This window comes from Dryobates pubescens, chromosome 32 (assembly GCF_014839835.1).
Source record: "Dryobates pubescens isolate bDryPub1 chromosome 32, bDryPub1.pri, whole genome shotgun sequence".
Taxonomy (NCBI): domain Eukaryota; kingdom Metazoa; phylum Chordata; class Aves; order Piciformes; family Picidae; genus Dryobates; species Dryobates pubescens.
The window spans coordinates 4,066,564-4,089,289 of NC_071643.1; the positions used below are offsets into that span (position 1 = coordinate 4,066,564).

At 49.1% G+C, this 22,726-nt stretch overlaps 1 protein-coding gene across 1 annotated transcript; it reads left to right on the forward strand.

Annotated features, from left to right (window-relative positions):
* On the forward strand, window positions 1-19,005 carry OSTN (osteocrin). The gene is given in 7 exon segments (XM_009902894.2): window positions 1-69; window positions 2,173-2,256; window positions 7,467-7,611; window positions 9,130-9,180; window positions 12,248-12,363; window positions 14,132-14,349; window positions 18,921-19,005. Coding segments are annotated over 7 exon segments (768 nt in total).
* The last annotated feature ends 3,721 nt before the right edge of the window (window positions 19,006-22,726 follow it).

A 22,726-nucleotide genomic window follows, 5' to 3' on the forward strand; every position in this document is an offset into this window, starting at 1 on the left:
ATGGGGCACTTTGTGGCAGCCTTGCAGAGCTCTGCAGCCATCTTCACCTGGGAAACGAGCTGTGGTACGGTATGATCCAACTCTTGTCTTCCTCTAATCACTCTGATCAAGCCAGATGATGAAATCAAGGCTTGTGCTCCCTGCCTGGCAAGTTTTTTTCCTACATATTGCTAAGCTGCATTTGAAATTTCCTTTTGCTGTCCGTTGCTTGAGGAAGAGGTTTTGGCAAGTCAGAGTAAAAGCTGGTTTGTGTCTATCTGTTTAGAGAATAAAAGTCACTGTGAATTAACTGTTAAGGAGCCTGCATGGGCTGGGATTTGAGACCCAACCCCAAGTCTAAAACTGGTGTGTGAACCTATTGATAAAGCTATTAAAGGGGCAAAAGAGAAGACTGATTTGTCCCAATGAGGCAAACAGGCAAAGTGGAGTAGGTCCTCTGGTTCTGCTTGGGGAAGACAGGCAGCTTCATAGCTCACACTTGGCAATCATTTCAAGAGCTCTGCTCTTTCTGACTCTGCATTTGAGTTCTTGTTACTTGCTTTGCAAAGCACACCCTGTTTCCAATGCTCTGTTGAAAAATCCCCTAACTGCTTTCTTCCTGAAGTTGAAGCAGTCCTCCTCTGTTTATTCCTCTTGCCCTGGAGGAATACAGCTTAAAAAATATCACCCAGGACATCAGATTGCTGTACTGAAGTCTGCAAGAGGGAGAGACTAGAGGGAGGGAGAGACTAGAGGGAGGGTGACCCTGCTTGAAACTCTTGCCAGTTTATCAGCCAGGACATCAGATTGCTGTACTGAAGTCTGCAAGAGGGAGAGACCAGAGGGAAGGTGACCCTGCTTGAAACTCTTGCCAGTTTATCAGCCAGGACATCAGATTGCTGTACTGAAGTCTGCAAGAGGGAGAGACCAGAGGGAGGGTGATCCTGCTTGAAACTCTTGCCAGTTTATCAGCCAGGACATCAGATTGCTGTACTGAAGTCTGCAAGAGGGAGAGACCAGAGGGAGGGTGACCCTGCTTGAAACTCTTGCCAGTTTATCAGCCAGGACATCAGATTGCTGTACTGAAGTCTGCAAGAGGGAGAGACCAGAGGGAGGGTGACCCTGCTTGAAACTCTTGCCAGTTTATCACCCAGGACATCAGATTGCTGTACTGAAGTCTGCAAGAGGGAGAGACTAGAGGGAGGGAGAGACTAGAGGGAGGGAGAGACTAGAGGGAGGGAGAGACTAGAGGGAGGGTGACCCTGCTTGAAACTCTTGCCAGTTTATCAGCCAGGACATCAGATTGCTGTACTGAAGTCTGCAAGAGGGAGAGACCAGAGGGAGGGTGAGACTAGAGGGAGGGAGAGACTAGAGGGAGGGTGACCCTGCTTGAAACTCTTGCCAGTTTATCAGCCAGGACATCAGATTGCTGTACTGAAGTCTGCAAGAGGGAGAGACCAGAGGGAGGGTGATCCTGCTTGAAACTCTTTCCACTCCCCTGGCTGCCTGAATTTTGTAAGAGAAGCAAACCAAACCAAACCCCACCACCACCCCAGACCTTTAATTATAGCCTAGTCCTCTCGATCAGAGCAATAAATGCAACAAATGTGCGGCAAGTATGTGTGTGAGTGTGCAGGACAGAGAAAGGTTTAGGGCAAGGATCAGTGGAAAATCTTTAGAAATGATGTAAGAGAAAGCCAAGGCAGGGATTGGAGTTTGTAGCCTACAGCAGAGACTATAAAAACTCTGAAAGCAAGCTGAACATGAGCACTAAGTTAGGGGGAAGGACATAGCAGGAGCTTAGTGGTTGGGATTGCTGCTATCCAACGCAAGGTAAGAGGAGCGAGGGCAGGTGTGTTGGGGATGTTTTGTGCCTTCTGCTCTGTTCACAGGCGATTTCTTCCCTTCTGTGCTTGCTTCTTTTGCATTTCCCCACCTTCCTCCCCAGTCTGTGTGTTAGCAGGCATGCAGGACGCACACACCTGCCCAGATCTGATGGGAAAAGCGCAGCTGCTTTTTTCCCAGCTGGGGGATTAAGATAACCAGCTGCCTGTCACCCAGGATTTGTCGGCGCTGACACTGAGCTGATCACAGTGGCATCTTACTTCCTTCCCTTACTCAGCCAAGGTTTAGGCAAGGTGTGGCTAGAGGTGCATTTCCCCACCATGTTTAGCTGCTTTGATGCTTTTGCAGTGCTTGCCAGCAAAACCGCTGTCTTTACGTCGCTGTGGCTTCCCCTCCGTCTGCGTCGCTCTCAAATGCGTGTTGCTCCTTCACGTGAGCTGAAGAGCTAGGACAAAAGAGTTCCTTTGCATTGCTAAATGCCATATGTGGCAGACAAATCTGCTTGTCTGAAGAAAAAAAAGAACCCCAACCCTCCAAACCCACAAGCTAAATAACTTAGGGGGAGTAAAGGTCTGCAAAAGGGGTTTTAAGTAGAGCACATTTTAGACAAACGTTGATCCAGATGCTGCCACATTCCTGCAGTAACAGAATAAGGCTACAAAAACATTCCTGCACTAACAGAGCAGTTATCATCATCCAGAGACCTGCTTCAGCTTCGTGCCACTCTTCCTTCCCAGAAAGAGTAATTAGCCACTGGAATGTGCAGCCCAGGGAGGTGGTGGAGTCCCCATCCCTGGAGGGGTTCAAGAGGGGATTGGATGTGGCACTTGGAGCCATGGTTTGGTTGTCAGGAGGTGTTAGGTGTTAGGTTAATAGGTTGGACTTGATGATCTCTGAGGTCTTTTCCAAGCTGGTTGATTCTGTGGCTTTATGATTCTGTTCTAAAGGGAGGCAGGCTCTGGCTCAGGGACAGTGGCTGTGCCGAGTGTAAGCTGTTGCACTGTTTCTTTTTGCCTCCCCCGGGGCTGGAGCTGCACGAGTAACTAAATGTGAACAACCTTTGGCTTAGATGCCCAGAGGCTACAGTAAAGTTCAGAAGCCACTCATTTTCGAAGCACAAGCACACAGTGGCTTTAGATTTCCTCACCTGGCTTTTCAGTTTGGAATGGCTGATGAGAAGTGCAAAGCTGAAGGATGAGAGGAGCTGTGGGGACACTTTGAACCCATCCCCTCTGATTCATTCAGCAAGCCTGGGGGACATCATTGATTTCTCTGTCTCTGCTCACCTGTATTCAAAGTGTAGCTCAACCTACTGCTCTTGTAAAATACTGCTAATGCCATGAGGTATAAACCAGCAAACCTAGGCTGTAAATATGGGGGAAACTGCAGAAGCTGGCTGGACCATGCCTTGTGAGGAGAGACTGTGGGAGCTGAGGGCTCTTTGGCTTGGGGAAGAGGAGACTGAGAGGTGACCTCATCAATGTTTATAAAGCTGTGCAGGGTGATGCCCAGAGGCTGGAGCCAGGCTCTGCTGGGGGATGCCCAATGCCAGCACAAGGGGCAGTGGTGGAAGCTGAGGCAGAGGAAGTGCCATGGAAACAGGAGGAAGAATTATTTCCCTGTGAGGGTGGCAGAACACTGGAACAGGGTGCCCAGGGGGATTGTGGAATCTCCCTCTCTGGAGATATTCAAGACCCATCTGGATGTGTTCCTGTGTGACCTGCTCTAGGTGATCCTGCTCTGGCAGGGTGATTGGGCTGGATGAACTTTTGAGGTCCCTTTCAGCCCCTCACATTGTGTGATGGTGTGATTCTGTGCCTTCTTCAGCATTTAAACATACCTGCCACACTGATTCAGCAGGTTAGGGCTTCCTTTCCCCTCTTTGGGTGAATGCCAAGTGTACCTCTCCAGGCTTCTTAAACAGCAAATCAGCAGGTCTGAACTGTACAGCAGTTGTGAGAGCTCCCTTGACCGACCCTAACAGAGTCTGTGAGTGATTGAAGCTTCTCCTTTCCTCTTGGTCGACCCAGAGAAACAGTTTGCTCTCTAACTTCCCTTTGCAATGCATCTTCACCAAGGGTTGCCTTCCTCAAGCAGGATCCTCACTCAGAGCACTGAAAAGTCGATCCAGTAAACCACCATCAGTGCCTGAGTCTCCTTAAGAAATTCCAGTGCCATTCCTGCCTCTTAAGAGCTTATCTTGAAGGCACATCTTTGTTTTTACTAGCCTTTAAATGGGCTGTGCTTCTCCACTGACAGCATGTTCTGCTAATGTGCTCTTTATTCCTGCTATGAAGAACTTCCAGTGCTGGGAGTGAAAGAGAGGAGACAGAAAAACACAAGATGTATATATTGATGTTTGGTTTTTGGGGGGGGATGGGAAGGTTTCTTCTCTTTAAATGCTGAAGGTGGCTCTCTAACTGTGAATAGTATTCAGTCCCCAGGGAGGGAAGAAGGAAGAAAGCTAAATGGAAAGCTGTTAGAAATGTTAAGAGAAGTTGGCACGTTCAGTCAACCCATCTACAAATAATCTAGGCCTGAGAGTTTATTGGCAGTGAGGGACAGTCTAACAATGGTTTGGTTTCTCTTGTGCATGCCAGGAGGACTGCAGCTCATGCAATCATCTTCCCCAGGAAAAGTGCAAATGAGCTCTGCTCATTAGGAGAGATTTCCTTCCCCTTCCTGGCATCCCTCTTGTTCATCAGCCCCTAGGCTTTGAGGCGGCATTTATCTCTCCTGCTTGTGTCTCCTGCTTCCCAAGCTCCAACTTGTAGGGTGTTGATGGGAGATTCTAAAACATCTGTTGCTGAGAATGGGTTAACTTCACAGTGTGGTCAGTTTTGCAAGGTGTCCAACTTGTCTCCTTCTTTCCCATTCCAAGGAGAAGTGTCCCAGATCCCATTGTCTGCATGGCCATTTCGTTTCACACTCTTTATTCAGATGAAGAGAATGAAGAGCTTGGCTGGCTGGTCTTCCACAAGTCTTAGTCCACCTTTGCCAGTTAATTTCCCCCTGATTCAGGCTTGTGTGTATAAAGCAAATGGACCCCAGCAAGGCTCTATTCATTTGTCCATGTGGAGGGCCACTTTTTCAGCCTTTCCTCATATGAGGAGAATCTTCTGTGCAGTCTGTGTGCTGCTCTCACAAACACTACAGTTCCATGAGCAGGGGCAGGGCAGAGTCTAGTCAAGGCCTGCAAGGACTAAGACACTGTTGAATCTGTTTGCCCTGCAGGGACTAAGACATTGCTGAATCTGTTTTATCTGATGGTGGGAGCAGTTGTGTACCTGAGCATCCTCTGACCGCATCTGTGCCAAAGTGCAGCTGTCAATAGCTGATTCAGCATTTACAATAGATCAGCAAGGACATGGACCTGGCAGAGTGGGTCCAGAGGAGGGTCACAAAAACATTCAGGGGGCTGAGGCAGCTCAGCTATGACAGGCTGAGAGAGCTGGGGGTGTTCAGCTTGGAGAAGAGAAGGCTCCAGGCAGACTTAAGAGCAGCCTGCCAGAACCTGAAGGGGGCTACAAGAAGCACAGAGAAGAGACTGTTTACAAAGGCCTGCAGTGACAGGGTGAGAGGTAATGGTTTCAAACTAGAGAAGTGCAGATTCAGATGGAATGTTAGGAAAAAGTTCTGCACCATGAGGGTGGTGGAGCACTGGAACAGGTTTCCCAGGGAGGTGGTTGGGGCTTCATCCCTGGAGATGCAAGGTGAGGCTGGACAGGGCTCTGGGCAGCCTGAGCTAGTGGAGGATGCCCCTGCAGAGGGGATTGGACTGGATGACCTTTGGAGGTCCCTCCCAACCCAGATCATTCTATGATTTATCATGGTGATCTGAAAACATGTCAGGACTGAACAGTGTTTCCACTTTCCACCCTGTCTCAGTCCAGAGAGGGAAAGAGCCTCAGTTCTTTTGAACATTGCTGTGGTATGGAATTAGAGGCACAAATGAGGCCAAAATATCAGCAGGCCTTGAGGCTATTTGTTAACAGAATACAGTGGATGGATCAGAAGGGAAGAGAGAGAAAAATAGAGAGAGAGAGAAGAGGGAGAGGGAAGAGGAAAGGAATTATGTTACCATACCCCTCACCCCCCAAGACAGTTTGGGTCTGTGGAAGAAGGCTGCTGCAGCTTTGGCATGGAGGAGAGGTCATCCTTGTTGGCTGTGCTGTCCTCCAGCAGAGGAGGGGAGAGAGAGATCCCAAAGTCCAAGTCCAAGCCCTTCTCTGAGCAGCCTCTTCAGCTCCATGAGTTGCAGCAGGTGGAACTTAGGACACGGAGAGAGGGCTCCTCCTGGTCTGTTTCTTCCAGGCTACATGGTGATGTCTTTGTCCTTTTCTCCCCTGGTATTCTCTCTGTTTTTCTTCAGAGCAGCCTTGGCAAGGTCTTTTCCTTCTCTAGGGCCAGTGGTTGCTCAGATCTTTTACACAGTTTCTTAGGGATGTGTCCAGGTGGTGACTATGCACATTCCAGGGAGCATGGATAGCAGAGGCCTCTGCCCATTTGCAGGGCAGCTGCAGTCTGGTGAGCAATCTTTATCTATGCACCTTCCAGAGAGTCCTTATCCAGTGGTGTCTGCCCAATACCCATCAGCTATTGTCTGGGCAAGCAGCAAAGGGGATTTTATCTTTGCTGAGTCACATCAAGAGAGACAAGATTTAGTCTCTCACACAACCAGCACCATCTAATCAACTAAACCCTTGGGAGCTCCCTTGGGAGCTTCTGCAATCACTGCTGCTGGCAGTGATCACAGACTGCTGCTGTGGGCATATTTTTGGCTTTGCAGTAATGAATATGCTGCAACTTCTACAAGCAGGGCAAGTTTGTTTCAGTGGGAGCAGGCTCATTCTCAGATAGAATCATAGAATTGTTAGGGTTGGAAGGGACCTCAAGGCTCAGCCAGTTCCAAGCCCCCTGCCATGGGCAGGGACACCTCACACTACAGCAGGTTGTTCACAGCCACCTCCAGCCTGGCTGCAAACACCTCCAGGGATGAGGCTTCCACCACCTCCCTGGGCAACCTGTGCCAGGCTCTCACCACCCTCATGGGGAAGAATTTCTTCCAGCTTCATGCAAGCCATGCAGAAGTTGTTCTTTTGGTAAGATCCTCATCCATCAGAATGTTGTTACTAAGATCCTCATCCATCAGATTTGTCTTGGTGAGATTCTCATCCACCAGAATCTTGTTGGTAAGATCCTCATCCATCAGATTTGTTTTGGTAAGATCCTCATCCATCAGAATGTTTTTGGCCAAGGTAGGCTCCAATCAGGTGTCCCATCCAAGGCTACTGAGGCCAATATTAGGACTCAATGGTACATCTGGTTAAGATGTTAATCATCTATTTGGTGGCACAAGAGCAGCAACCAAACAGCTCAGTCCCTGCCTTGCAGGCACAGCTGTGATTTAGGATCATAGAACTGTTAGGGTTGGAAGGGACCTCAAGGATTATCTAATTCCAACCTCCCTCCCCATGGCAGGGAGGTTGGAATTAGGTAATCCTTGAGGTCCCTGCCATGGGCAGGGACACCTCACACTAGATCAGGTTGCTCAGAGCCACATCCAGCCTGGCCTTCAAAACCTCCATTTCCCCCATCTGGGTTGGAATCTGCATGGTCTGAGAGCCCCTCATGGCTAACAGGTGAAGGAGGCTCAGCAGTACCATCCCAGTGCTCACACAGCAGAGTGTCTAGAGTCTTAAAAGCTGCTGCCAGGAGCTTCCCAGTGCCTATGGGACAGTCATGTGCTGACTCTGCATCAGGTCAGCTTGGGACTGTACAGCACAGAGCAGCTGGAGAGCGGACAGGCAGAGAGGGACCTGGGGGTGCTGGTTGATGGCAGGCTGAACATGAGCCTGCAATGTGCCCAGGCAGCCAGGAGGGCCAATGGCATCCTGGCCTGCACCAGGAACAGTGTGGCCAGCAGGAGCAGGGAGGTCATTCTGCCCCTGGACACTGCACTGGTTAGGCCACACATCAAGTCCTGTGTCCAGTTCTGGGCCCCCCAGTTTAGGAAGGAGGTTGACTTGCTGGAGCATGTCCAGAGAGAGGCAACAAGGTTGGTGAGGGGTTTGGAACACAGCCCTGTGAGGAGAGACTGAGGGAGCTGGGGTTGCTTAGCCTGGAGAAGAGGAGACTGAGGGGTGACCTTATTGCTGTCTACAACTCCCTGAAGGGAGGTTGTAGCCAGGCAGAGGTTGGTCTCTTCTCCCAGGCAACCAGCACCAGAACAAGAGGACAGTCTCAACCAGCACCAGAACAAGAGGATAGTCTCAACCTGCACCATGGGAGGTTTAGGCTGGAGGTGAGGAGGAAGTTTTACACAGAGAGAGTGATTGCCCATTGGAATGTGTGGAGTCACCATCCCTGGAGTTGTTCAGGAGGAGACTTGATAGGATGCTTGGTTGCATGGTTTAGTTGATTAGGTGGTGTTGGATGATAGGTTGGACGTGATGATCTTGAAGGTCTCTTCCTACCTGGTCTGGTCTGGTCTGGTCTGGTCTGGTCTGGTCTGGTCTATTCTATTCTATTCTATTCTATTCTATTCTATTCTATTCTATTCTATTCTATTCTATTCTATTCTATTCAATACTATTCAATACTATTCATTCTATTCAATACTATCCTATTCAATACTATTCTATTCAATACTATTCAATACTATTCATTCTATTCAATACTATTCTATTCAATACTATTCAATACTATTCATTCTATTCAATACTATTCATTCTATTCAATACTATTCTATTCAATACTATTCATTCTATTCAATACTATTCTATTCAATACTATTCAATACTATTCATTCTATTCAATACTATTCTATTCAATACTATTCATTCTATTCAATACTATTCATTCTATTCAATACTATTCTATTCAATACTATTCAATACTATTCATTCTATTCAATACTATTCTATTCAATACTATTCAATACTTTTCATTCTATTCAATACTATTCTATTCAATACTATTCTATTCAATACTATTCAATACTATTCATTCTATTCAATACTATTCATTCTATTCAATACTATTCTATTCAATACTATTCATTCTATTCAATACTATTCTATTCAATACTATTCATTCTATTCAATACTATTCATTCTATTCAATACTATTCTATTCAATACTATTCATTCTATTCAATACTATTCTATTCAATACTATTCATTCTATTCAATGCTATTCTATTCAATACTATTCAATACTATTCATTCTATTCAATACTATTCATTCTATTCAATACTATTCATTCTATTCAATACTATTCTATTCAATACTATTCTATTCTATAACCCCAGGGGCTTCTGGGCTCAGCCACAACGTGCTCACTGCAGGAGCAATGTCCTTCTTTGCAGGTGAGCTTGGGCACGTCCTGCTGTCTCCCCTTGGTGTTCCAAGGAGGAGAAAAGCACAGTCATCAACACACAGCAGCAGCAGCAGTGAAAGATTACAGGGAAAGGCATGATGTCTTGCCTCAGTTCTCTGGCTAATAGGGCCAGCAAGAAAAATAAAGCCCTTGTGATTTATATTTGCAGAGTAATCTCCACAGTAATGTAAAATATGATAGCTCAAATGGGGAAGAACAATGACAGCTGTTATCAGTTTTGACAGGCAGTGGGGTTTGGAGCTAGGTGATGAATTGCTTGCTGTCTGGGCTTTGCTCAGCACACTTATCTTCAGGATGTCAGTTTGGGGTTGGGTTTTTTATGTTTTGCTTGGTTTGGCTTTCTATTTGTTGGCTTGGGGTTTTGTTTTGTTATTGAAAGACAAACATCTTTTCCCACCCTTTGGTTTGATGTTGGGAGACTCAACAGGTTCTTTTTCAGGCCAGGATTTTGCTCTGCAAAGATTCCATAAGGGCAAAAAAAAAAAACCCAACAGCAAAACCAAACCAAAAGTTGAGTGGTTATCCTGCTTTGATGAAGGAGAATAAGGTCCTCTCTGTTAACTTTCCTTTTCATTTTAATTGGAGCTGCAACAAAGATCCCTGACTGCAGGAGGCATCTGAGGTTTGCCACGTTTCAAGCTGCTGTATCAGTGAAGCACATAAACATGTCTGCATTGCAGGCTTGCAATTTACATTTCATGAAGGGTAAACCACATTTCATGCCAGATAACAGCAGACCTTGAGGTGCTGAAGACACAACGCTACATGCTTGGGGCAGTGTGGCTGGAAAGCTGTCTGGCAGAAAGGGACCTGGGGGTGCTAATGGACAAGCAGCTGAATAGGAGCCAGCAGTGTGCCCAGGTGGCCAAGAAAGCCAAAGGTATCCTGGCTGGGATCAGAAATGCTGTGTCCAGTAGGAGCAGGGAGGTGATTGTCCCCTGGTATTCAGCTCTGGGGAGGCCACACCTTGAGTATTGTGTCCAGTTTTGGGCACCTCAATAGCAGAGAGATGTGGAGGTGCTGGAGGCAGTGCAGGGGAGGGCAAGGAAGCTGGGAAGGGCCTGGAGAATAAATCTGATGGAGAGTGACTGAAGGAGCTGGGGATGGTTAGTTGGAAGAAGAGGAGGCTGAGAGGAAACCTCATTGCTCTCTACAACTACCTGACATGAAGCTGTGGAGAGGTTGGTGCTGGTCTCTTCTCCCAGGTAATTAGTGACAGCACAAGAGGGAATGGCCTCAAGCTGCCACTGGGTAAGTTTAGACTGGAAACATTTTTTCCCAGTGAGAGTGGTCAGGGACTGGGATGTGCTGCCCAGGGAGGTGGTGGAGTCACCACCCCTGGATGTGTTTAAAGGTGAGTTGGATGTGGTGCTTGGGGCTATGGTTTAGGGGTGACCCTTGTAGAGTAGGGTTCTGGGTTGGACTTGGTGATCCTGAGAGTCTTTTCCAACCTGGATGTTACTGTGAGATTTCTCCTTGACATGGAATTACACCCCAATCCCTTGCCTTATCTCTGTGAAACTGGTGGGGTTTTCCAGAAGCAGGAAGGGAATTCAGTACAAATGGCAAGGGTGCATTTCCAAAGGCCCATGTGCTTGTCAGGGCTTTGTGTATTCTCCTTCAGCAGCAGACACTGTCAAGGCTCACCATAGGTCTCTTTGGGAATGGGTCAAAGTAAGATGTGGATGGGGTGAAGCAATAACCAGAGCATGGCTGGGAGAGCCCTTCTTAGCAGGAGGGCTCTGCTAACCTAATTACAACAGGTGAGCTCAAGGAGGAAAAGCAACAACTGCTTTTAACAACCCAGATGCTGTGGCATGGCTGAAGGTGGGAAGTCAAGCCCCAGACTGCCAGGAGGCTGTGTGCTTTTAATTATGTTTACATCATCCTCATTGCACCCTTGGTTTCCCAAATGCTCTTCTAGAGCTAAACTGTTCCACCAGAGCAAGAGGCTTATTCCTCCCTCCTTGGTCCCATCACCATGTGAAAAGCAGCACAAGTCTTGCTGGACTTGTGCCCTTGTGGCCAAGAGGGCCAATGGGATCCTAGGGTGCAGCAAGAAAAGTGTGGCCAGCAGGGCTGGGGAGGTTCTTCTCCCCCTCTACTCTGCCCTGCTGAGACCACAGCTGCAATCCTGTGGCCAGCTCTGGGTTCCCCAGTTCAGGAGAGACAGAGGCCTGCTGGAGAGAGTCCAAGGGAGAGCCACAAGGATGATGAGGGGGCTTGAGCATCTCCCCTGTGAAGAGATACTGAGAGCCCTGGGGCTGTTTAGTGTGGAGAAGAGAAGGCTGAGAGGGATCTGATCAATGTCTATCAATAGCTGAGGGCTGGGGGTCAAGGGGAGGGGGCCAAGCTCTTTTGGGTGGTGCACAGTGATAAGACAAAGAGCAAAGGATACAAACTTGAACACAGAAGGTTTCAGCTCGACATGAGGAGAAACTTCTTTCCAGTGATGGTGCCAGAGCCCTGGAGCAGGCTGCCCAGGGAGGTTGTGGAGTCTCCTTCTCTGCAGACATTCAAAACCCACCTGGATGCATTCCTTTGCAGACTACCCTGGGTGATCCTACCCTGGCAGGGGGATTGGACTGGATGATCTGACCTCTAATGTACTGTGACACTGTGACTTTTGCTCCCTTTTAACCCAGTACCATTGTTTCTCAGCTACTCATTTCCATGGGAACTGGAGCCAAGCTTGAAGTCCTGGCAATTTCCACCACTGTTGCTTTCCCTGGTGTTGAGTCCTGAGCTGGTTTCAGCACAAGTTTGCCTTCACTGCTGGGCCAAAACAGAAAGGAATTAAACATTTGCAGGACTGGAAAGCAGCAAAGAGAAGGGAGCTGATTCTGCACCTGAAGGTGAAGAGTGTTCAGCTGGCACTGTCTGGTTGTTGGGTTTCATGCAGTGACTCTGTAAGAGAAAATGTATTAACAGCCATGGCAACTGAATCTCCCTTTGCTTCCACTCCTTTAAGCCCTCTGGAGCAAGGTTCCTCTGGCAGCAGAGCTGTGAAATCATTAACAGATTGTTCTCTTCTGCAGATGCTGCACTTCCAGCTTGTTGTGGTGCATTTGGCCCTTGTGGTTACCCTGCTGCAGTGGCACTCCAGCTCAGTACTCCTTGTGCAAGCAGCTCTGGAGGTAAGTGAATGTTTCTGGTGGTGGCCACATAACCCTGCACTTCCTCAGGCTGGTCTTGGCCACAGGCAGTGGAAGACAGTTATCCAAACAGTTTGGAGGGGGAATGATCAGTGCTAAATCTATAAGGACAAAGGAGGAGCCTAGAGAAATGGCTGATGCAAATTGCATAGCTCTGGGAGGACAGGGAGAATGAAACCCAAACCAGATTCACCCAACCTCTCCTGAACCATCCTGGGATATTGTGTGTATTAAAACATTCCTGCTGCCTTTGAATAGAGAACTTCCTGAAGAGGGGAAGGAGGAGAAGGGGAAGGAGGAAGAAAACTCCTTTCATACTGAAGGGAAGGATTCATTCTTCTTAAAGACAAATAACAGTATGAGAAGTGTGGGGCTTTCAGAAGCCATGAGGAAATCCCTGAGAGAAGACCACCTGCATAAAAGTTGACAAATGAAAGGAGACAGAATAGACCAGGAGAGGGAAGGAGCAAATCAAGGTGCTTAGGAAGGAAATCAGCAGATGAAATGGGAGAGTTGCCTCATCCAGCAGGATGTGCAGGGTGGCACCTGAAAACACTTGTACTGCATCCTCTTGTTTCTGTGTCATCTTCATATCAAGCAGGTTTGGCCTGAAAGGTATTTTTGTAACCACAGAATCACAGAATTGTCAGGGTTGGAAGGGACCCCAAGGCTCAGCCAGTTCCAACCCCCTGCCATGGGCTAGATCACACTCCATCAGGTTGCTCAGAGCCACAGCCAGCCTGGCCTTCAAAACCTCCAGGGATGAGGCTTCCACCACCTCCCTGGGCAACCTGTGCCAGGCTCTCACCACCCTCATGGGGAAGAACTTCTTCCTAACATCCAATCTGAATCTCCCCATTTCTAGTTTTGCTCCATCCCCCCCAGTCCTATCCCTCCCTGACACCCTAAGAACTCCCTCCCCAGCTTTCTTGTAGCCCCCTTCAGGTACTGGAAGGCCACAAGAAGGTCTCCTTGGAGCCTTCTCTTCTCCAAACTGAACAGCCCCAACTCTTTCAGTCTCATAGGAGAGCAGCTCCAGCCCTCTGCTCATCCTCATGGCCCTTCTCTGGACACCTCCTGAGGTACACCTGGACACCACCTCTCTGGCCTGCCCAGGTCCCTCTGGATGCCATCCTGTCCCCCTGGCCTATCAACAGCACCACTCAGCATGGTGCCATCTGCACACAGCTGATGGTGCCCTGGATCCCCCCCTGTCTATGGCAGTGATAAGGACATTAAACAGCACAGGTCCCTGACTGCATTGTTTTTAGAGGATCAAATCACTCAGCTCTGTGCTGTGAGTGATGCTAATCACACTGCTGAGAGAGGGGCAGGGCTGGCCTACAAACCCAGGCTTTGTGGAGTACTGGAAGCTGATAATTCTTGCATCAAGTCTGATAATTCTTCCTGAGGAAGAGGGGTCCAGGTCTATCAGGATGCAAATAAACACAAACCAAACCAACCACCCCAAAACCCTAACCAAATGTAAAACCCCAAACAAAACAGAACCAAAGGTGTGGGGGGGAGAAAATGCAAACAAGAAGGAGGAGAAAGAAGGAAAGAAACAAAAAGAGACAGAAAAAAACCCCCAACTCCCAACCTTTTATGGCAAACCCCTGTGGGTAGGAATTGTCTACACTCCCCAGAAGGAGCTTTGCCCCCAGGTTCAGTGTCCCAGACATTAAGCATGCTGCTGTCACACTGCTTGAAATGGTCTTTCTGGAACCTGCCCCCTTTTGTCTTTTTGCAGCCTCTGGAGCCTTCTGCAGCTCAGGCCATGGGAGCACATCCCCTTGCCAGTGAAGAGAAGTCAGCCCCTAGCCTGGCAGCCAAACTGTTCCTCCTCGATGAGCTGGTGTCTCTGGAGAACGAGGTGGCTGAGACCAAGAGGAAAAGAAGTTTCCCAGGCTTTGGCTCCCCAATTGACAGAATCTCTTCCACCACTCTGGATGCAAAAGCCAAACAGAGGTACATGCTTAGAGGCTCCTACCAGTGACAAAGTTGGAAGGAGGCTGTTGGTAGGTGGCCTGGACATGGATGGGTTGGATTTAGCCACTAGCAGGTTTACTGTGAGGTGCCTTTGATCAGAGTATTGGAAGCTCTTCAGGAACCATCATAGGAGAGGGCTGGTCTCTTCTCTCAGGCAACCAGCACCAGAACAAGAGGACACAGTCTCAAGCTGTGCCAGTGGAGGTTTAGGCTGGATGTTAGGAAGAAATTCTTCATAGAGAGAGTGATTGGCCATTGGAATGTGCTGCCCAGGGAGGTGGTGGGCACCTCCAGTGCTGTGTCCAGCTCTGGGGCACTCAATATAGGAAGCACATGGACCTGATGGAGGAGGGCCATGAAAATGATCAGGGATTGGAGCACCTCTGCTAAGAGGGAGATGAAGTTGTTCAGCCTAGAGAAGAAGGGGCTCCAGGGAGATCTAATAGCAGCCTGCCAGCCCCTGAAGGGGGCTACAGGAAGCACAGAGAGGCTGTTTACAAAGGCCTGCAGTGATAGGAGGAGAGGCAGTGGCTTGAAATGAGAGAAGAGCAGATTTAGATTGGATATTGGGAACAAGTTCTGTGCCATGAGGGTGGTGGAACACTGGAACAGGTTGCCCAGGGAGGTGGTTGAAGCCCCAGCCCTGGAGATATTCAAGGTGAGGCTGGACAGGGCTCTGGGCAGCCTGATTTAGTTGAGGATGTCCCTGCTGAGTGCAGGTTGGACTACACAACTTGTAGAGGTCCCTTCCAACCCAAAGCATTCTGTGATTCTCTGGTAGAGCAGCACAGCAATACCCTTGCAGCACCTGTTGGAGCCTCACCACGTGGCTATCAGAGCTGAGCAGTGCTGCTTGGTCTGGCTGGGAAGAGCCAGGGAGTCTGCAGCAAAGCTCAAGGGGCTGTTTGCTGTATCTGAAAGAGCTTAACTGTCTTGTTCTCATTTCCTGGTAACTGTCTTCATTCTGGATGGAATCCCCAGTGCCACAAAGTGTTTAATAACATGCTTACAGCTTCATCTGGAAATGGAAAGTATTCCCAAGAGCCAGTCAGCATCACAAGGATTCTGTATTTTATTATCTATCTATCTCTCTATCTCTCTATCTACCTATCTCTCTATCTCTCTATCTACCTACCTCTCCCTCTCTATCTCTCTATCTACCTACCTCTCTCTCTCTATCTCTCTACCTATCTATCGCTCTCTCTCTCTACCTATCTACCTACCTATCTATCTCTCTCTCTATCTCTCTATCTAGCTCTCTCTCTCTCTCTGTCTTTATCTCTATCTACCTCTCTCTCTCTCCCTATTTATCTACCTATCTACCTACCTACCTATCTACCTACCTACCTACCTATCTATCTATCTATCTATCTACCTACCTATCTATCTACCTACATATCTATCTATGTACCTATCTATCTATCTACCTACCTACCTATCTACCTACCTATCTACCTACCTACCTATCTACCTACCTACCTATCTACCTACCTATCTACCTACCTATCTCTCTCTCTATCTCTCTCTCTCTCTACCTATCTACCTACCTACCTACCTACCTATCTATCTATCTACCTACCTACCTACCTATCTATCTACCTACCTATCTACCTACCTACCTACCTATCTATCTACCTACCTATCTACCTACCTACCTATCTACCTACCTACCTACCTACCTATCTACCTACCTACCTATCTATCTATCTACCTACCTATCTATCTACCTACCTATCTACCTACCTACCTATCTACCTACCTACCTATCTACCTACCTACCTACCTATCTACCTACCTACCTATCTACCTACCTACCTATCTACCTACCTACCTATCTACCTACCTACCTACCTACCTATCTATCTACCTACCTATCTATCTACCTACCTACCTATCTCTCTACCTACCTATCTATCTATCTATCTACCTACCTATCTATCTACCTACCTATCTATCTATCTATGTACCTATCTACCTATCTATCTATCTATCTATCTGCCTACCTATCTACCTACCTACCTACCTATCTATCTATCTACCTACCTATCTCTCTCTCTCTTTATCTCTCTCTCTCTCTACCTATCTACCTACCTACCTACCTATCTACCTATCTACCTACCTACCTATCTATCTATCTATCTATCTATCTATCTACCTACCTCTCTCTCTCCCTATCTATCTATCTTCATTTTCCAAACTTGGTTTTGCAGTATTTCCTTCTTGTTTTTCCATCTATCCCCCCAGGCCTCTACTAGGACTTCTTGACTGCAGCCAGCTATGCTAAAACACAAAACTCTTCAAAGCTTGAGTAGAGCTGTTCTGTCCTCTATGTGCCTTCAAGGGATCAAGCCCAGCACGTTCTTTGCTCGCTTTTTAGCATGCTTTGCCTTTCCAGGGGACAAAAACAATACCAGGTCATTTTGGAGGTGGCAGTGCCTCTTTGTAGAAGTACAGGGGCATTCCCCGTGCCTCTCATGCCTTTTGGGTGGAATTCTTGTTGTATTCTGTGTGCAGTACAAGGGGTGTGGGGTGCGTGGAGAGAAGAAATAAGAAAAGGGAAGGGAAGAGTGGCCACTCAGCAGTCAGAGGAGGATTCAGATCCTACACCCATTTACAGAGCTTTGAAAGCAAGGGAAGAGCACGGAAGAAAACGGGAGTCTTCAGAAGAGAGACGGAGGGAAAGAGAATCCTGGAGTCAGAGGGGGGAAACAAAACAAAACAAACACCAAACACCAAAGAAATCCCTGCTGGGCACATCCTGGTTTGGAGGATGGAACTGGAACGGGAGGCTGGGGAGGGAGCCGTGGCCGTCCTGTTGTGCCTAGGGATGGCCACAAGGGGGCGAGCTTGTCTGCTCCGGCCGTCTGCGCTGCCTGCCTGCGCTGCCTGCCTGCGCTGCCTGCCCTCCCTTCCCTGTGCAGTGACTTTCCTGCTTCCTCCTTTGTTTTAACTCCAGAAGCACAAGCATGAAGCGCCTCACGGTGCAGAAGGCGGCACATCCCCACCCCCTTCCGATGTAGGAAACGAACTCTTTTCATCAAGTCAGTCTCAGGGTGACTCTGCCCTGGGGAGACCTCACCTGGAGTATTGTGTCCGGTTCTGGGCTCCCCAGTTCAGGAGGGACAGGGATGTGCTGGAGAGAGGCCAATGGAGAGCTAGCAGGATGATGAAGGGATTGGAGAATATGCCCTGTGAGGAGAGGCTGAGAGCCCTGGGGCTGTTCAGTCTGGAGAAGAGAGGACTGAGTGGGGATTTAATAAATGTTCATAAATACCTGAGGGCTGGGGGTCAAGAGGGAGGGGACAGGCTCTGCTCACTTGCACCCTCTGGTAGGACAAGGGGGAAAGGATAGAAACGCCAGCACAGGAGGTTCCACCTCAACATGAGGACAAACTTCTTTACAGTGAGGGTCCCAGAGCACTGGAACAGGCTCCCCAGAGAGGCTGTGGAGTCTCCTTCTCTGGAGCCTTTCCAGCCCCATCTGGATGTGTTCCTGTGTGACCTGTGCTGGGTTCTATGGTCCTGCTCTGGCAGGGGAATTAGACTCCATGGTTTTTGAAGGTCCCTTCCAACCCCTAACATCCTGTGAGCCTGTGACTCCAGCAGCCCCAAGTCTCCCACCTGCTCCTAACCAGCTTGTGCCTACATCTGGGGCAAAAGGTCCCTCAAGGATCAGCCCTGGGCTTGCTTTCCCTTTGCTTCTCCTTTGCTGGCTCAGTGTAGCCTAAGTGTGGGGACTACAGAAACAGCTTCCCTTCATTCCTGTAGCAGCTGCAGCATGACAGATGTGTTGCTCCCTACATATGTAGCACACTGCCAGTTCCCATTTCTTGACCTCATCTGATAAACAGCTAGGAAAGAGGCAGTGTGTAATGGGCTGCTGATGCTGGAGTCCTGTGTCCAGTTCTGGGCCCCTCAGTTCAGGGAAGATGTTGACTTGCTTGAACATTTCCAGAGAAGGGCAATGAAGCTGGGGAGGGGTCTGGAGCACAGCCCTGGGAGGAGAGGCTGAGGGAGCTGGGGTTGCTTAGCCTGGAGAAGAGGAGGCTCAGGGGAGACCTTCTTGCTCTCTGCAACTCCCTGAAGGGAGGTTGTAGCCAGGTGGGGGTTGGTCTCTTCTCCCAGGCACCCAGCAGCAGAACAAGAGGACACAGTCTCAAGCTGTGCCAGGGGAAGTTTAGGCTGGAGGTGAGGAGAAAGTTCTTCCCAGAAAGAGAGATTGGCCCTGGGGATGTGCTGCCCAGGGAGGTGGTGGAGTCCCCATCCCTGGAGCTGTTCAAAAAGGGATTGGATGTGGCACTTGGCACCCTGGTTTAGTCATGAGGTGTTGTGTGTCAGGTTGGGCTGGATGCTCTCTGAGGTCTTTTCCAACCTTACTGATTCTATGATTCTATGATTTTTGTCTGCTCCCCCACAACTCTTCTGTCTGAACAGCAAATTGGTACTGAAGGGGAGAATGGATTATTCCTCTGATGGCTTTCCCCAGTTCTTTCCCTCCCTTGCCTCTTTTTTTCATTTGGTTGGTTGGTTGGCTTTTATCTCCTCTGCAGAAAAGTGGTTGAGCTGCCTAAGAGAAGGTTTGGAGTCCCTCTGGACCGGATTGGAGTGAGCCATCTTGGCAACACCGAGGGTTAGCAGTTCCTGCAAGTAAGCCAAAGTGCTCCAGGTGTGGGCAGGCTCTCAGGATCCCTCCTCTCCCCTCTTCCCTCAGTTGCAATTACATGGAAGTCATGCCAGGGGGCTCAAAAAAAGTAGCTTGGGAATGATAGCTTCTTATAACATGGACTGGAGGTATGGAGCCCTCAGTATAGGAAGGACGTGGACCTGGTGGAGCAGGTCCAGAGGAGGGCCACAAAAATGATCAGGGGGGAGAAGAGAAGGCTCCAGGGAGGCCTAATAGCAGCCTGCCAGTACCTGGAGGGGGCTACAGGAAGGATGGAGAGAGACTGTTTGCAAAGGCCTGCAGGGACAGGCCCAGGGGCAATGGCTTTGAACTAGAGCAGAGCAGATTGAGATTGGATGTGAGGAACAAGTTCTATCCTATGAGGGTGGTGGAACACTGGAACAGGTTGCCCAGGGAGGTGGTTGAGGCTCCATCCCTGGAGATACATTCAAGGTGAGGCTGGACAGGGCTTTGTGCAGCCTGATCTAGTTGGGGATGTCCCTGCTGGCTGTGGGGAGGTCAGACTGGCTGAGCTTTGGAGGTCCCTTCTGGACCAGACCATTCTATGATTCTATGACTGTAACTGCCTGGTGAGCTTGAATGCCCTAAGTTACAGCTTAGTTCCTCCCTCCATGAAAACAAATAGGTTGGACCAGATGATCCTTGAGGTCCCTTCCAACCTGGCATTCTATGAATTCCTCCCTATGAAGGTGGTGAGAGCCTGGCACAGGCTGCCCAGGGAGGTGGTGGCAGCCTCCTGCCTGGAGGTGTTTGCAGCCAGGCTGGAGGTGGCTGTGAGCAACCTGCTGCAGTGGGAGGTGTCCCTGCCCATGGCAGGAGGGTTGGAACTGGCTGATCCCTGAGGTCCCTTCCAAGCCTGCCAATGCTGTGATGCTATGAATCCATGAGTCTGTGAAGTGCTCCTGACATTCCCATCTCCTGTAGCCCCCCTGGGAGTGTGTTTGTCCCAGCCTTGCACCTCTGACAGGACGGGGCAACGGTCGCTGCTTTTCTGCCCACAGGCGCTGCTGCTCTGAGTGATGGACGCCGGGTTGGAAACCTCCCAGGAGCACAGAAGATGCACCACAGAGGCCTTTCTCTTTGACTAACCACACTGCACTCGAGGGGGTGACCTCCTGCCAGATCTGTTTCACAAAGGAGCGCTCCCAACGTGGCATTCACAAACAGTTAACCAATCCAGCTCCCCAAGCCAGGACGCTCTGCACCGCAGCACTGAGGGGAGGGGACAGAAGTGTGTCCTATGTAGTTGGAATTGCATGGCATTCATTTCTTCAGTTTGCAGAAGTTCATTATCCTAGCAAGGACTGTTAGACATCACCATCATCATCATTATCATTATTATTTCTTTAATTGAAAATAAAACTTCCAGAGATGCCAGCAACAAGCCATGGGCAGCAGGCAAAGTTGTTTGCTGGGCACTTTTCTGTCAGGAGGGTGTTTGACTGGGAGGTGAAGGGAGGTTTTCATAGGTTTGTAACCTAGAATTGACTTGAAACACAGAATCACAGAGTTGTTGAGGCTGGAATAGACCTCTGAGATCAGCCAGCCCAGCCTATGACCTGACACTACCACATCACCCAGACCGTGGCACTAAGTGCCACATCCACTCTTCCCTTAAACACCTCCAGGGACAGTGACTCCACCATAGGATCAGAGAATCAGTAAGGTTGGAAAAGACCTCAGAGATCATCAACTCCAACCTGTCACCCAACACCTCATGATTACTAAACCATGGCTCCAAGTGCCACATCCAATCCCCTCTTCAACACCTCCAGGGATGGGGACTCCACCACCTCCCTGGGCAGCATATCCCAGTGTCTGATTGTTCTTTCCATGAGGAATTGCCTCCTAGCATCCAACCTGAACTTCCCCTGGTTCTGTGATAGAACAAGAGGACACAGTCTCAAGCTGTGCCAGGGGAGGTTTGGGCTGGATGTTAGGAAGAAGTTGTTCCCAGAAAGAGAGATTGGCCATTGGGATGTGCTGCCCAGGGGGGTGGTGGAGTCCCCATCCCTGGAGGTGTTTAGGAAGAGCCTGGCTGAGGCCCTTGGTGCCATGGTTTGGTTGATTAGACGGTGTTGGGTGATAGGTTGGGCTCGATGATCTCAGAGGTCTTTTCCAACCTGGTTAATTCCAGTCTATTCTATTCTAGCCAGGGGTCAGAACTGTGGCAATGCCTCAGTATTTGTCTTGCTGTTTTTCAGCAGTCTTTCTCTTACCTCCACACCATATTTAGACATGTTTTCATTGCATGGCATACCCTGCAGTGTGGAGAGACTCCTAGCTTCTTCCTCTGAGCTGATGAATACTTTTCCCTCCTCCCTGTGAATAACATAGGATAGAGTCCAAGTATGAAGTCACCAACTTCCTCAGCCATCTGCATCCTTGTGCCTTATTTTAGCCTCTTGGTGTGTGCACAGGGCAGAAGCAGACAGCCAACTCTTAAAAGTTCAGGTGGTTTTCACTCTGATCAAATGTAAACATGCCCTCTCCACTTCATTCCACAGTAAACCAGGTTGCCTTAAATCCTCTTCCATGCTTTTCTGTTCCCTGCAGCTTGTAAAACGCAGCTGAAGAGAGCTGGTTGCTGGCATCTCAATGCTCAGATTCCTAGCTGATGTGCTCTAAAACCTCCCCTAGTCCTTCTTGGACTCTGCTCTGTGTCAGCTGAATTGCTTAGATTGCTGCTCTTGGGTATAATTCATTCTTAACACTGCAAAAGAAGATCCATTGAGAAAGGTATGAGGTAGGGCTAAGGGGAAAAGAACCACACCACACTATATTAGGCAGAGAGTAAGGGCTGGAGACAGGAGTGAAGTGTTGGTTTCCTAATCTAACATGAGGCACAAAGCATCTGGCCATCAGCTGGCAAAGTGGGAGGAAATGCAGTCAGCTCTTCAGGCAGCTGCAGAAGAGAGGCTGAGAGGTCAACGAGTCTTTGAAGTCAAAACTGTTGTGAGGATTGGGACCTTAGGGCAGCTGCCTGGAATCAGGCTGTGGTGGGAGCTGAGGCTTGCACTCAGAAGGGCAAGTGGAGTCTGACTCGTGTCTGTGAGGGGGCAACGCTCAGCCTCAGCAGAGGTCTTCCCCTTTTCCTTCTTGCTTACAGCCCTGCTCTGAGACCAGGACAGGCCCAGACACAGAAAACTTGCATGAAACTTAACATCTCTAACAGAAGCTGAGGCAGCTGAGGGCAGCTGCACAAAGGGCACAAAGGTGCCCTCACCTTTCCCACCAAGCAGAACCCTCCCCAGCTGCTGTAGGTGATCATTCCTCCTTTGGTGAGGAGGTGAAACACCATAGCTGCTTTCCAGACCAAGCTCTTGAGAGTCACAGAAAGAAAGAAGGTCCTCAGCACTGGTTAGGCTACACCTTGAGTCCTGTGTCCAGTTCTGGGCCCCTCAGTTTAAGAAGGATATTGAGAGTCTTGAATGTGTCCAGAGAAGGGCAATGAGGCTGGGGAGGGGTCTGGAGCACAGCCCTGTGAGGAGAGGCTGAGGGAGCTGGGGTTGCTTAGCCTGGAGAAGAGGAGGCTCAGGGGAGACCTTATTGCTGTCTACAACTACCTGAAGGGAGGTTGTAGCCAGGGGGGGTTGGTCTCTTCTCCCAGGCAACCAGCACCAGAACAAGAGGACACAGTCTCAAGCTGCACCAGGGGAACTTTAGGCTGGA